Source organism: Cyrtonyx montezumae, unplaced genomic scaffold (assembly GCF_038088225.1).
Source record: "Cyrtonyx montezumae isolate F1298 unplaced genomic scaffold, pur_monq_1.0 scaffold_21, whole genome shotgun sequence".
In the NCBI taxonomy this organism is placed as follows: domain Eukaryota; kingdom Metazoa; phylum Chordata; class Aves; order Galliformes; family Odontophoridae; genus Cyrtonyx; species Cyrtonyx montezumae.
Window position 1 is genome coordinate 3526123 of NW_027071948.1, and position 14455 is coordinate 3540577.

The 14455-nt window shown below is 44.1% G+C and overlaps 2 protein-coding genes across 2 annotated transcripts; both read left to right on the forward strand.

Annotated features, from left to right (window-relative positions):
- Positions 1-1913: 1913 nt before the first annotated feature.
- PGD (phosphogluconate dehydrogenase) lies at positions 1914-10378 on the forward strand. Its single transcript, XM_065738109.1, has 13 exons — positions 1914-1991; positions 2313-2388; positions 2804-2983; positions 3117-3182; positions 4205-4323; positions 5044-5113; positions 5459-5593; positions 6040-6229; positions 8056-8186; positions 8328-8461; positions 8756-8855; positions 9509-9631; positions 10095-10378. Exons 1-13 carry the CDS (start codon positions 1984-1986, stop codon positions 10212-10214), a joined length of 1452 nt encoding a protein of 483 aa, XP_065594181.1. The 5' UTR covers positions 1914-1983; the 3' UTR covers positions 10215-10378.
- A 751-nt stretch (positions 10379-11129) lies between these two features.
- Positions 11130-13801, forward strand: CENPS (centromere protein S). Its single transcript, XM_065738113.1, has 5 exons — positions 11130-11228; positions 11354-11477; positions 11797-11830; positions 12512-12578; positions 13511-13801. The coding sequence occupies exons 1-5, from the start codon at positions 11130-11132 to the stop codon at positions 13658-13660; spliced, it is 474 nt and encodes a 157-aa protein (XP_065594185.1). The 3' UTR covers positions 13661-13801.
- Positions 13802-14455: the final 654 nt, after the last annotated feature.

The window sequence follows — 14455 nt, forward strand, 5'->3', positions numbered from 1 at the left end:
GAAAACCATGTCATTTGTAATAGAGCTTCCTGGATATTTTTAAACGAAACCTTCTGTACTGTATTTTGGAAATGCACTTTAAGGACCTTTTGAAAGAAGATTCCTATATTTTCGGATGCAGAAGGGAAGGTCATATTATTTCCAATCCACTGAGAACTGTTTTGTTTTTCTTTTGCTAGTGTGTAATAGTTCTTATTACTGATCAGCAAGATATTTCAAAGCAAAGACTTTACCTTTTGCTGCTTGTTATCTAATTTACAGGGATTTAATTTTATGTAATGTATTGTATATTTATACATCTGTAATTAATTGCACATTAGATAAGAGGATTAGCTTTAGAATAACACCTGTTGGTACTCTCCAATGACTAATACTGCCTATGCATTTGCATCTTTCCGGTACTCTTACACAGCCTTAGTTTGTGTTAGTTTAACCTGTGGTGATGTTTTTGTTGAACATGCAGTTGTTCACCTGCTGCTCGAAGGAAGGATACTAATGCTGCTCTGGAACGGTTTGCTGAATGTACTTGAAAATGGATCTCTTAACGTGTGCGTTGCATCTCTCCATTGTGGTTAATAACACCAATGTGTGGTCTGAACTGTACTGTATGTAGCAGGAATGTATTAATTTTGTGCTTCTTTGTTTAAAAACATCAGGTGTTGAAGAACAGGACTGAGATTTTTTTGTTCAGAAGGCCATTTATGCGTTCTAAGTATTTGAAATCAAAACTAGTCCAACTCAAACCAGATGGTTGTGTCCAATGTCAATCGGAAGAGTTTTTAAATTAACAGGAGCAGACACGTGTTCAGAAAATGGAGGGCGTGGGGGTCCTCACTCTCCAGTTTGTACTGTTGCCACAGTAATGGTGTGATCCTGAGCAGTACTGAGCTTCCTCTTGCTCGCATTGACACCTGGACTAGAACACAGAGGGAGCCTTGGATGATCAGCGCTTCCCAGGATCAGCTCTTAATTTCCCACTCTGCTTGTTCATACTTCATGTGCAGTTGATTAACGTTCTTGACTTTGGACATTAGACATGCTGTTGCACTGAAAGACATTTTTCTTCTTTTAATTGCGGTTCTCATTTCTGTTCAACCTCTCTGTACACAAGGTATACGAAGTATACGCTGTATAAGTGGCCTTCTTGAACAAATCTCTTTGCAAACTGATTTCATCCCAGCGAAGGAGTGCATCAGCAACACTGTACATTAATTTCAGATTTTCATTTTCATGTTTTATTTTGTAAATATCTGATGTTTGGAGCTTGAGTATACAAAATGTAAATATAGTTCATGTATTTGTACTAATTCTGATCCATTTTGCTGTATAGCCTTAGGTGTGCAATTCAGCTATTATCTAACTGTGTATGGTAACCTTGCACCACTGAGTTGTTAGTGAACGAGGTGAAACAATAAAGGTACAACCAGTGCATCAGCAGGTGTACCGTGTGCTCCTTTCAGTGTGCTTTAATTCCTGCTGTCGTTGTGCTGCCCTGCTGCCCTCGTCTCTCGCGCCGTGTCTCGCTGTGGTGCTTGAGGCACTGGCGGCAGCGGGGCGCAATTTCCCAGCGCTGGTGTTTCGGCGATGAATGCTGTTTAATTAAAGGAGAGAGGAAACAAACAGCAGCCGCGAGGCCTCGGGGTAAGCGTTTGCTGCCAACAGCTGTGGCTTTGGACACGGGCGGGTGCCCGAAGCGCAAATCTGCGGCTTTGGCTGCTGAGGAAAACCTCTCCAGTGCCAGCACCCATCGGCCGCGCCGCCCCTCTCCCGCCCCCCCTCCCTCGCTCTTCCCGTCGCGGCGCCTTTAAGGGGGCGAGGCGCTCGGTGCTGCGCTCCTCAGGCCTGAGCCATCGCCCCATGGGCGGGAAGGTGGTGCTGGGTGGGAACAGCCAATGGGCGCTACGCCCCGCCCCCCCCGCCCTGTGCAGCTGAGGGAGCGAGCGGCGCGTCCGTGGGAGCGGTCCGTCCGTGAGAACTGCCGCCATGGGCGAGTGAGTGCGGGCGGAGGGCTTTCATGGGCCGGGAGCGGGCCCCGGGGCAAGCCGTGAAGCCGAGACGAGCCGCCCGCTTCAGGGAACGGCCTCACCGAGCCGGGCCGGCGGTCCGCTGAGGATTTGAGGCGGCTCTGGGCTTGGGGGGGGCGGGGGCGAGAAGGGCTCTGCCGGGGCGGGCAGCCGGGAGCTGGGAACCGGGTCGGAGACGGCCTCTGCCCTGAGCCGGGTCCCGGAGCAGAACCGCAATGGCTGCGGGCTCCCGAGGCCGTGCTGTGCCCCGCCGGCCGCTGCTGACGCGTGTGGTTCTCCCCTTTCCAGAGCCGATATTGCGTTGATCGGACTGGCGGTGATGGGTCAGAACCTGATTCTGAACATGAACGATCACGGCTTTGTGGTAAGCGAAAGGGAACGTCGTGCAGAAGGGCTGATTCAGTGCTCCCAGGGCTGGAGCTTTGTGTTTCGTTTTTCTTGGGATGTCCTAATGAGTGGCGTTTCCTCCTTGTCATCGTAAGCCCAGCTGCCCTTTGTCCTGTTCCCAAAGAAAAGCCGCCTGGCGTGCCTGTACTTGGTCAGGTTTCTTCACGTGTTGGCTGCCTATAAGTGTGTTTTTTCTCTGAAGTTAGCTTTGGGCTTGGCCTCTAACAACACAATGCTCCCAAGGCGTTTGCAATGACATGCTAGGGGCTCATCCCTACTCAGCATCTTTGGGTGGAAGCGGGAGGACATGCACATAAACCTTGATTATGTAACCCCAGCTCAAGTAGCCTTTCAGCTGCCGGGTTTATTAACTTGTTTTCTTGCTCCTCCAGGTCTGTGCTTTTAACAGGACGGTTTCCAAAGTGGATGACTTTCTGGCCAACGAGGCCAAAGGAACCAAAGTGATCGGTGCTCACAGCCTGGAGGAGATGGTCTCCAAGCTAAAAAAGCCTCGTCGCATCATCTTGCTGGTGAAGGCTGGAAGTGCAGTGGATGACTTCATCAATAAATTAGTGAGGCAGATATTCTTTCTAATTGTGACTTCTCTGTCTCTTGGAGAAGTTTAATCTGGAAGATCTCAATTGTTTGTCTGTACTAAATCTTTGAGCCCAGTGAAAAGACGAAACGCTGATTTATTCTTGGCAGGTGCCATTGTTGGAGACTGGAGATATAATAATCGATGGTGGGAATTCTGAGTATAGAGACACCACGGTAAGCCTGTTTCTACACAAAACAAATGGGTTAAATACATTTCCCATGGTTCTTTCTCCTCTGATCATGAGGACATTTAGCCGATAGGATGGTGTCTTCCTTCGGGGAGGCCAGACTGAGTCCTCATTGCAGAAGTAGATTATACATTCTATTATAAAGCAGTTTTTGCAATAGTGAAGGACTGTTCTGTAAGTATATATTATGGAAATTTCCCAAATCACCAAAGGATATTTTTTTGGATGTATTTTAAGGTGTTGAAGACTCTTAGAAAATATCTTGTTACAGTCTTAAGGAGTTTTCAGGGAGATTAGAATATCTGAGGTTGTTTAATTGAACTGGTTAGGAACAGCCAAGGTCCTGGGATGCAGGTTCTGAAGTGTACGGACAGTATTGCACTTGTTTTTTGTCTCTGTCCTGTGTGACTGCTGGAAAATCCAATAAGACAGAATCACTGCTTTGGCAGCGTTGGTAACAAAAACCAGACAGCAGTGATCTGGTTCTTCATTCTTTTTTTTCTTCTTTTTCTTAAGGCCTATGTATGAGCAGGCAGTTCCTTAGTGTGTCTGGGACGACTACGTTAAAAACGCTGCATGCAATTGAGCATTTCTGCACGTTAGAGGGGGTATTGCTATCAGGCTTTCTGCTTTTGCATTCTTAACTTGTATAAGTGACTTGGGCAATCAGAGTGAGAAACAGGTCTGAAATGAGGTTTAATACTTGGAGAGCTTGCAGCTCTGCTTATGAATCCCAGGCTGTGTTTCTTTCCCACTCAAAGGGGATTAATTTCCCATACAGTTATGTGGTTGCACCTTTGCTCCATAATGAAATCAGCAACCTGGTCCTATTCTGCCTCCCTCCTATCTCAGCACACAGCCATGTGTCACCTGGCAGTTAATCTTGAAGTTTTTCCAGTCTCATTACTGCACTTTTCTGCCTGGTGGTTATGTTGAATTTATTCAAACCTTTGTTTGTAAGGCACTGGTATTAAAAGAAATTTAAGTGACTTTTTGTTGTTGTTCCAGAGACGCTGTAAGGAGCTGCTGAAAAAAGGCCTCTTATTTGTTGGAAGTGGTGTTAGTGGTGGAGAGGAGGGGGCCAGGTATGGGCCTTCACTCATGCCAGGAGGATCCAAGGAAGCCTGGTAAGTGTGAGCTGGTAGATTGTTCGGGCTGGTCTGCAACAATCATTCAGTTCATGGTGAGAGCTGAGGGAAGGAGGGAGGAGGGGTGTGGGTGTGGGGAGAACAAGATATGTTGCCATCTTACTTCCTCAAGGTTCGGGATTTCTCAACACAGCTGAAGTTGCCCACCAGTGCCTAATTTTTTATAGCAAGAAGAACTAAGTCAGATTTTTCTTTCAGGAATTCATAGAAAAAAGAAATCCAGAGGGAGAATTGTGTGGGAGAGAGAAAGTACTTCTTTTTGAATTTAAGCAAAATTCCTGTGTGTTGATCATGAACCCCTGGATCACCCTGGATTTTTCTTGTAACTATTGAACAGAATGTGGCTTTGCTTCAGCTCTACCAATGATGCTCTCACAGTATGAGCTTGTATCATAACACACCTTAGTTTCTCCATCTGTAAAACGGAGAAAGTAATATTTGAAGGCCTTCAGGTTCATTAAGCTTGACTGCACAGTACTTTTAAGTGTACGACATTTTCTGTCCCCTTTTCTTGCAAGCACTATCTAGTTCTGGGAAAAACATACCCTTTTTTTGTGTCACTGCTGTGTGATGTGTGGTCAGCCTGCCAGCGTGCCCTCATCGTATTCCTACAGAAGGATGCATCATGCAGATGGATTTTTCTCCTGTGGTGGTTGTGTCCTCTCCTTACCTGCTGAGCCATGTTATTTCTGTCCACAGGCCGCATATCAAGACCATATTTCAAAGCATTGCTGCTAAAGTGGGATCTGGGGAACCTTGTTGTGACTGGGTAAGTATTAATTTGGTACTGACCTTAGCCTGTGTAGGTAGCTCATGCATAAAATGCCATTAAAGCTTGTCACATTGCTATGTGGGTTTTCTGGCTGCCTGCCTTCAATTCAGATTGTCCAACTCTGATGTGTTATCCAGTACAATAGGAGAAAAATGGTTTATGGCTGGGTCATGTGGTGGGAAAGCAGAGCATGTCTGTGATTACACTGACAGTGTTTTCTGTTGGTGCTGGGCTTGTGAGGCTTCATTGGACAGAGGAATCCATAGGTAGGTATTTAATACTGAAAATGGTGACAGCAGTGTTACTGACGGCATATTTTTTTTCTTTTTGCGCTCTTGACAGGTAGGAGAGGAGGGTGCTGGGCACTATGTGAAGATGGTGCACAATGGGATTGAATATGGAGACATGCAGTTGATTTGTGAGGCCTACCACCTGATGAAAGATGTCGTGGGCATGGATCATGATGAGATGTCACAGGTGATTTGTAGCTTTTTAGTGTCTTCCCTTCCTGAGACGTGCTGACTCTCTGCTCTCGATAGAGGCAGCTGGGCTCGGTTAAAGCTGCTGCATGTACTCAAAGTTAAGTTTTCTGATGTGTGCACCTTTGGCCAAGGCCAGATGCACAATATGCAAATACACTTCAAATAGCTGGGAGGTACGGAGCAGCAAGCACTTAGACGTGAATGTTTATTGATGTTGTCTGAATTCTCCCATTCTATGGCTGATTTCTCCTTAGGAAGCAGCAAAAGCCTGGCAAAAGCTGGCAAAACCAGTAACTGAGATAATCTGAACCCCTCCTGCATGCATATGTATGCATCTATGATTATATGTACATCAGTAAAGCAGTAGAAAAGTGTTAGAGGACGTAGCAAACTAATAGGTGTGTATATACCTGTCTGCATGTACTTTTTCTCCTCTTGCAGGTGTTTCAGGAGTGGAATAAGACTGAACTGGACTCTTTCCTGATTGAAATCACAGCCAATATTCTCAAATTCAAAGATAACGATGGCAAATACCTCCTCCCAAAGATCAGGGACAGTGCAGGACAGAAAGGCACAGGGAAGTGGACGGCAATTTCTGCCCTGGAATATGGAGTCCCTGTCACTCTCATAGGTAAACAGCTCTTTGAGCAGCCTTGTCTTTCCTACCTGTACACGGTGTATCACACTAAGGAGCATTGTGGTAAAATTAAAAAAGAAAAAGCAATGGGGAAGTCCAGAACTTTGTTGCTTTACCACTACTTGGTAAGTTCTTGTGTTTCAGATGTCTCCTTGAACATTTCCTTCTCCTATTTTTACGATTTGCTGCAAGTAGACAAGAACATGGGGGTTGGACTGTGTTGGTTCTGTGGCTAATAAGGCTGCTCATTAAAACCCAAAGAAAGATGATGGGAATGTATTTTTAATTCCTTTAGATTACATCCCTAAAGGATACGAGGACATGCCTGCTGTCCAACAGCCCTAACACTGCGGTATCTACACTTCTATCTAGCCTGGCTCAGGAGTCGTAACACATTTGGGACACCTTTAGAATGCTCTTTTAACCACTGGGCTGATGTAGGCTTTCCCTTTGAGTAAATAAGATGACTCAGTACTGTTTCTTTGCTTGCAGGTTGGCTTTACTTTTCGTACTTTCTTTTTCTGTTGACTGAATGTTCAAGTTGTGTCTTGTTGGAAGATAAAACTGTTCTCAGTGTGCTGGAAAGAGAAACTGGAGTGATAGCTTGGAGAGAAATGAGGCTGCACTGCAACAGTGTATTTTTACATAGCAAGCTTTGTGAATGGTTTTTGTGTTTGCTACAGTTACAGTCTGTCACTTGTAGGTTTGAAAAATAGTTTCTCACTGGAGCTGTTGATAATCCTTAGTTCAGTGTTTGTGCAAAGACTGAGGGTGGAGAAGGCACACCCTGATCCGTCCTCCCCAGCGCGGGTGCACTGTTAGGTAACCCTCAGTGGATAAGGAAGTACACGCAACAGTCCTCATGCAACCACGGCCATTGTCAGGGCAGCTTCTGCGTGCGACTTATTGCATCAGCATGACATGCAGTCCTGTGAAGGCAGAGTCATGCTACCTCTGCTTTTTCCCAATCCCTTCCTCCCTCCTTTTCCTCCTAAGCTGTAGAAGGAAGTTTTTGCAGAGGTGGAGTGTGTTCTGACTTTGGTGCAGTCTGTTAATCCTGCAGCAGGGAGGATCCGGACTCCTGCACCAATGTGACTCATTATTCTGTTTTTTTATTGCGTGTTGTTTTTTTGTTTTGTTTTGTTTTTTTGTAATTCACAGTGGCTTTTAAGGAGGAAGAAGAGTTCAATATGGAAGCTTTCTTTTTCTTTTTAATCGATTTTTAATTTTCTTTTTAATTGCTTTTCTCTCATCAGACGCTGGAAAGAAAACTATTTTTATTTTTATTCTCATTTCACCATACTATTTTCAATTGCAAATAAGTACAGCTTAAAACAGCATGATTAGAAATTGTCTGAGTCCGATCAGGTCGGCGTTCAGACATACTCTTTAGGAGCTGACATGACTTGTCTACGTCCTTAGCCCTGGAGGATGATGTTTAGTAATCTGCTTAGTGGTGTTATAAAACCACCTAGTGGGCTTCTGAAAATGAATGTTGTGAGCCTACCAGATACAATGATTTTGTTTCCTTGTGTAAGTTGACTTCTTTGTTTGCATCTGCTGATTTGATTTTACATGTGCTTTCTTTTTTTGTAATCGTTTCAAAGCTGTGTCAGCCAGTATTTACCCAGAGGCTGTGCTGGCTGGTGGACTGGTCCCTCAGTAACACAGCTGAAATAACTGATCTGTACACTTCTTTCTATGTTTCGCTCTGAGCAGTGGCTCATCATTCATGGGCAGTCACTGTGTAATAGAACAAATGTCTCAGACATTCATGGTGATACTGATCTTACTAATTCTCTGTTCTTCCCTACCCAAAGGTGAGGCTGTGTTTGCACGGTGCCTGTCGTCCCTCAAGGATGAGAGAGTGCAGGCCAGTAAGCTGCTGAATGGGCCTAAATTGACTCAGTTTAGTGGGAACAAGAAGGCATTTCTGGAGGACATACGCAAGGTGAGTCATTGTGCTTGCCAGAGTACTCTGTTAAAGCTGCTGATCAGAACAAGTTCTGGATGCTGTAAGCTGTGATGTGGGGCTCTTGTATCTACTTCTCATTCAACTCTGTGGGACTTCACTTTGGTTTTTTTGTTCTAGGCCCTGTATGCTTCCAAGATTATCTCCTATGCTCAAGGCTTCATGCTGCTGAGACAAGCAGCCAAAGAATTTGGCTGGACACTGAATTATGGTGGCATTGCACTGATGTGGAGGGGAGGCTGCATCATCAGAAGGTAATTGAGATGAACAGGTGATTTAGTTGCTGTGAGGGGTGAAGAGGAGGCAATTTACTTCATGCAGTGTTAGACTGAGAAGCCTAGAGATAAGAAAATCCAAGGAGTGAACCTGTTGGGGAGGTTCTGGGAGTCTTTCAGTAGTTGGCTTTTGAGATTATAGATGACACCAATTTTCTGGTGGCTTAGCTCAGTCCAGTCTTGGCACTGTAGTTTTTTGATTTTTGAGTTTTTTGATAGGCCATTGTAGGAAGGTGCATAATTTGATTTCTGGCTTGTATATGTTCTGCCTAGTGTGTTCCTGGGAAAAATCAAAGATGCTTTTGATCGAAACCCCGAACTTCAGAATTTGCTATTGGATGATTTCTTTAAGACAGCTGTTGAAAAATGCCAGGTGAGTTTCCAAGAAAGGAAGAACATGAAAACAGCAGCATACAGTCTGAACTTCTGCACTTTGTTTCCTTCACATTTTTATTTAAAAAGAAAAATGAAGAGATGGGAAGAACAACTTTGAATCCTATTTATGTAGCATCCTTAATCTCAAAGATCTCTAACCAATCTTCAAGCTATTTGTGTAATTTACATACACACATTTGTGAGCAGGAATTAATCATTTATGCCTTTGAGGTGTCCTTTAATAGAACGTACCAGTCTTAGAAGGTTTGGATATGAAATAAGTCATATAGTTGAAGGTGGTAGAAGTCACACAAGAAGATTACAGAGATTCAGATATTTTTCAAGACCCCAAGATTGGTGACCTGTCCTTCCCACTGATGATTTGTGAAGGAACAGCATCCTTGTCACAGCTGTCATTTGGTTGCATGTGAAATATATTCCTGCACTTTCATTTGCTTGATTGCTGACTCTGGCTCACTTGCTATTATTTTGAATCGAACTTTTTGTGGTAAATCAGGAATATGCCACTAAGTTTGCTCAGACTTAGATTTTATACAGTGTGAAATTGCACACACTGTTACACTGGAATTATGTACGTGCTCACACATAAGTTTCTCATTTATTTATTCCCCTTCCCCCCTCCTGCCCCAGGATTCCTGGCGACATGTCATCAGTACTGGAGTCCAATATGGTATTCCTATGCCCTGCTTCACCACAGCACTTTCTTTTTATGATGGATACAGACATGAAGTGCTGCCAGCTAACCTGATTCAGGTAGGTGCCTGAAATAGTGTGGTAGATCTTCTAGACCATTAAGATACTATGAGATGTGAGGTCAGAGAGCACAAGAGGCAGTGGTGTGACAGTGCCCAGCATGTGTTAGTGTTCTGCCTCTGAAGCAGGGGGTAATGGTGCTTTTGAATCAAAATACTTAGCTTTAAAAAAAAGAGCACGTATCTTCAGTGTTCTGGATGTATGCAAGTCTTTTAGGTTTGTACAGATCAGAAAGAATACAGTTGCAACTGTATATAGGGAATACTCTGAAACTGCAGATTACCAGATTTTAATAAATGCTTTACTGGAGTCTTTCCTAATAACGATGCAATCGTTTTGAATATTATACCGGAGTTGGATTTTATTTCTTGAATTCATATGCTCATGTCTCAGTGTGTGTTATTTGCAGTACTTGTTTGAGTGTCATATTTGTGTGTCTTTTTATTGTGTGTTCTTATTCTAGGCTCAGCGTGATTACTTTGGTGCACATACATATGAGCTATTATCGAAGCCAGGTGTGTTTATCCATACTAACTGGACAGGCCATGGAGGAAATGTGTCCTCTTCTGCCTACAATGTCTAATGGAAATACTCCCTCTCGAAGCTGAGATACTGTAGATCTCAGATATTCCTCCCTGAAATCCCTTTTTACTGTACTGTGTTAGATCTTGCATTTGCACACTTTTGTAATAACTTGTGGGTCTATTTCACATATATAAGAAAGCTAAATAAACCTGCTTGTGAGTACATTGAGATGTTTTCTTTCCTTTGCTGCTGGCCAAAAGTGCCTAATATGTCTTTGAGCAGTATTTTAACGTGCTAATATTTTTATTGTATTGTAGTGCATAAACACGTAGGAATCAAGATAGAGAAGCCTGCATTTCAATAACTGCTAAAGTGGAGAGTGGCAGACAGTGAGCACAGTAACACTGCAGGAGGTTCCAGGGAGGTAGAGGCTTTCCTTGTCGGTTCGTAGCAGGTACCAGCTGGGTTTTTGAGGACTCATTTCTGGATGTTCACCTTCACAAGGTCCTGCACATTGCAGAGCTGCTTCCTGGGAAAGGGTGAAGGGTGGGATGGGGCACGGGAAGCTTTGATGAGGATTAGAGGTGTCAGGACAGGTCTGCTGTCAGCACGGTGTGTGCTGTGCCTCCTCCTGCCCCGGGGCAATTAAAACAACCTGTAGTAGCATGTGAGATTGGCTGATTTTCCTCTAATCCAATCATTTTAAGCACTGATGAAAATTCACCTGGATGCTTGCACCTTTGTTCTGTAGAAGCTGTCAGGCATTTTGTGCTTTGAACCTTTAGCAAGAGAGCAGCTTAGCAGCTGAGTATCAGCATGATTAACAGGAGATTGTGGTTTAAAGCAACATATTGCAGATAGTACTGTAAGGATGTAGGGGTTCTCTGCTACAGCAGCGCGCTCCCAAAGCGCTGTGGAAGTTCGAGCATCCCAGCGCCGCTCGGGGCTGACGGAGCGGCGGGCGGGGCCCAACATGGCGGCGGCGCGGCCCCGCCTCAGCGCTGGGCGGGAAACCGCGGGCGGGCGGGAGATGGAGGCGGCGGACGGCGAGCGACGGGAGCTGCTCATCCAGGTGCGGCGGGCGGCCCTCGTCCTTCTGGTCCCCATTGCTCCTCCGCTCTGAGCCCGGGGGGGGGGTTGGTTGGGCCAAGATGGAGCGGTGTGAGCGGGGCCGAGCTGTGTGGGGCCGTCTTGCAGAGGCTGCGGGCCGCGGTGCACTACACGGCGGGCTGCCTGTGCCAGGGCGTCGCTGAGGACAAGGGCGTGCAGTTCAGCAAGCAAACCGTCGCCGCCATATCCGAGATCACCTTCAGGCAGTGCGGTATGTCCGCGTGGTACCCCGCGGCCCGACGGCAGCTGCTGGGGATGGGGTGCGCTGCCGGCGTCGCGTAGCTTCTCGTATCGCGCCTTTGCAACTGCAAGAGTCATTCCGTTTTTCCTACCTCGAAAAAGCGCTTAAATATATGCAAAGTACTCACTGTGGCCTGTGCTGCAGTGATGTGCACGAGCAAGCCCTGGTCACTTCTGTAACTTCATCTGACAGTTTGCCACTGCACCTTTGTATTACTGTGTTATGTATCTCTTCCGAATCAGGGGCAGCATTCTAAAATTCAACGTGTCTCCCTTTTTATTTCCTCCAGAAAACTTTGCAAGAGACCTTGAAATGTTCGCCAGGTATGTTGCTGTGAAGGCATTTTTCTTGCTTTTATCCTCAGTCATAGAACCTCCTGCAGTGGAAGGGACCATAAGGGTCATTGGCTCCAATTCCTGTCTCCATCAGAGCACCCGAACATCGAGCAATGTGTCTGATTTTAATTGCATAATCTTTAAATTTTTTTTAGGGTTTTAAAGAGTTCTCTTGGCTGATTAAATGGTTTCTGTGTAGTTAAGGAATAGGTATGCTGCTAAAGGTTGTTCCTCATCTTGGAAGTCCATGTGTGTGGTATAAATGATTGTTTAGATTAAGAAGTGCATGTAATTGTTGGTTGTGCTGATGTGTAGCGGTGCTGCGTGGTTTAGGAGTGACAGATGCTTGCTAGCATACCTGTGGTTCATCTGGTTGCTCCATGGAGGTAAGGGAATGTTTAAGGAGTCTGTATCTGAGTCAAAACCAACTTAGTAACCCACTGGGAAGTCAGAGTGAGCAGCAGTGTCTGATGTTCTCGTTACTGAATGCTACTGTTTCTACATATGTGTATTTAGATGAACACACACGTGATACAACGCAAAATCCTATTCACAAAGGATGGCTATCATTGGTTTACTAGGTCCCTATTATGCTGTTAAATGTTCTGCATGACTTTTTACAACCAGAGCTGGCAAACACATCGAGAAGTGTTTTTAAATTATGTGCAGGCATGCGAAGCGAAGCACAGTCACTTCAGAAGATGTGAAGCTCTTGGCCAGAAGGAGCAATTCTTTGGTGAGAATCACTGTAGTTCTTGTCTTAGAACTTTCTTATATACCTGTTGGTTAATTCCTAAGAGCATCTGGCTGAAGGCTATAAGTGTTGAAGTAACTTGTTTAAGCAATTTAACTGGTTTATAGATGGTGGATGGACACGATCCCGTGATTTGTTCTAATATTTCTATATGATACTATGCCTCGCTGTGGGCATCTGATTGCAATTTAAGCAACAGTGCTCTGATAGCAGCAGAGCTTCTGAGGTTCCAAATACAAAAATATGATAAACAAGCACTGTTTTTTTCCTGACGTTGCATTCTTTTATTATACAGTTTGCATCCACGTGAAGGTGCTAGATCTCCTAGCATCATTAATAGAGGGATGATTCACTTCTTTATATTCTCTTACGTGCTGGCCTATAGAAGGAGGCTTATCTTTGCTTTTTGAGGACTTTGCCATATACACAGATGCTACAGTGCATCTATGTCTGTGCAAATGAATACACCCCTTTTGAAGTTTACTTCAAATGCTCATTTTTATTGGTTTTTTTCCCTTTCCATCTGTGTGATTTGAACTATGCAACAAGAACTCAGTGTGAGAGGGCACAGTAAAGGCTGGATCTGATTTTTTGTTCTTAGTCATTGTGCTTATTGAAACATCTTGCAGTGCTTCAGTAGTCAGCTTGCTGAAATACAATCAACAACTCTTGAGTAATTTCTGATGCCTTGGTTATAGAGATGGATGTGAGAGAGATTTGTAATTCCTAGTTTTGCTAAGCATTTCAGTATCTGAGCATATCCAGCTTAGACTGAGGAGTTTGTGCAAGAATTCAAACTGGTTGTCAGCTTTTTTTGGAGTAACTTAATTCATTTTTGTTAGAAGAGTTTGTCCAGTCGATGTCTCTTAAGATATGTAAGCAAATGAAACCACTGATTAGTTTATTTTTTTCAGTTAAAGTATATCACACAGAAGAGTGAAGAGCTTGCATCAAGTAACATGGAACAAAAGGAGAAGAAGAAGAAATCCAGCGCAACTAAGGGAAGGAGAACTGAGGAAAATGAAGCACCTGTGACTGAAAGTGAAGATTCCAACGTGGCATGATTTACCTTTCAGTAACTTGTCCAGTCATTTACTATCCAAGGTTAGCCTGCCAGCTCTTGCAGGTTAGCTAGTGTAATGAATCTCTAGGTTTGTTTTTTTTTTTTAATGTAAAAATGATTAGTTACAATTTCTTGTTCCAAAAAATGAAAGGACTGTCAGTGTGAAAGGACTTCAGTGAAGTTTACAGCCAAAATGCCTTAATTGTTCACTGAACAATATCTTGCTTTTATTAAGAGGAAAATCCTTTATTGACAGAGTTTACAGCAAAGCATATCCACCAAGCATATTTGCACCTCGGTATGTGCAGATCCCTGCAAAGCACAATTTCTCCAATAATTGTTTGACCTCTTTCTCAGTTCCTTTTCTGATATATTTGTTTCGGTATTATAACCACTTTCCTTTTTAGTAGCCGTATCTCTTGTTGTCTTGTCAATTAAAGCATATTCTGTGTTATTTTTCTCCTGTTATTTTGTTGATGTACAGTAATTGCTTTCAAGCAGTTGTGTGGAATAGGGCCGCCCTCGCGGTGGTCAGGGATCACTGTTGCCCTCTGCTGGTCCGGTACAGGCTTACCAAATGCTAAGCATGAATTCCCACCTCTAGATCTGTATGGGAAATTTCTTGAAATTCATAAGGCTTTGTGTATCTTCACATATACTGGTCATCGGCCCGCTCCATACAGGAGATATAAGAAGTTGTTGGCAGTGTTTAAGGAAGAAATCATTAATGCAGTGTTGAAGACCATTAATTGAAGCTACTCATTCATGGCACATGTATTTCTGAGAAAGGAATCTG

Bases quoted from the DNA above. Each gene is read 5' to 3' on its own strand.
- PGD (XM_065738109.1), top strand. The intron at 3,183-4,204 runs GTAAGCCTGTTT...TTGTTGTTCCAG, and splicing joins CTGAGTATAGAGACACCACG to AGACGCTGTAAGGAGCTGCT. The intron at 6,230-8,055 runs GTAAACAGCTCT...CCCTACCCAAAG, and splicing joins AGTCCCTGTCACTCTCATAG to GTGAGGCTGTGTTTGCACGG.
- CENPS (XM_065738113.1), top strand. From the start codon at position 11,130: ATGGCGGCGGCGCGGCCCCGCCTCAGCGCTGGGCGGGAAACCGCGGGC. The intron at 11,831-12,511 runs GTATGTTGCTGT...AATTATGTGCAG, and splicing joins GACCTTGAAATGTTCGCCAG to GCATGCGAAGCGAAGCACAG. The intron at 12,579-13,510 runs GTGAGAATCACT...TATTTTTTTCAG, and splicing joins CCAGAAGGAGCAATTCTTTG to TTAAAGTATATCACACAGAA.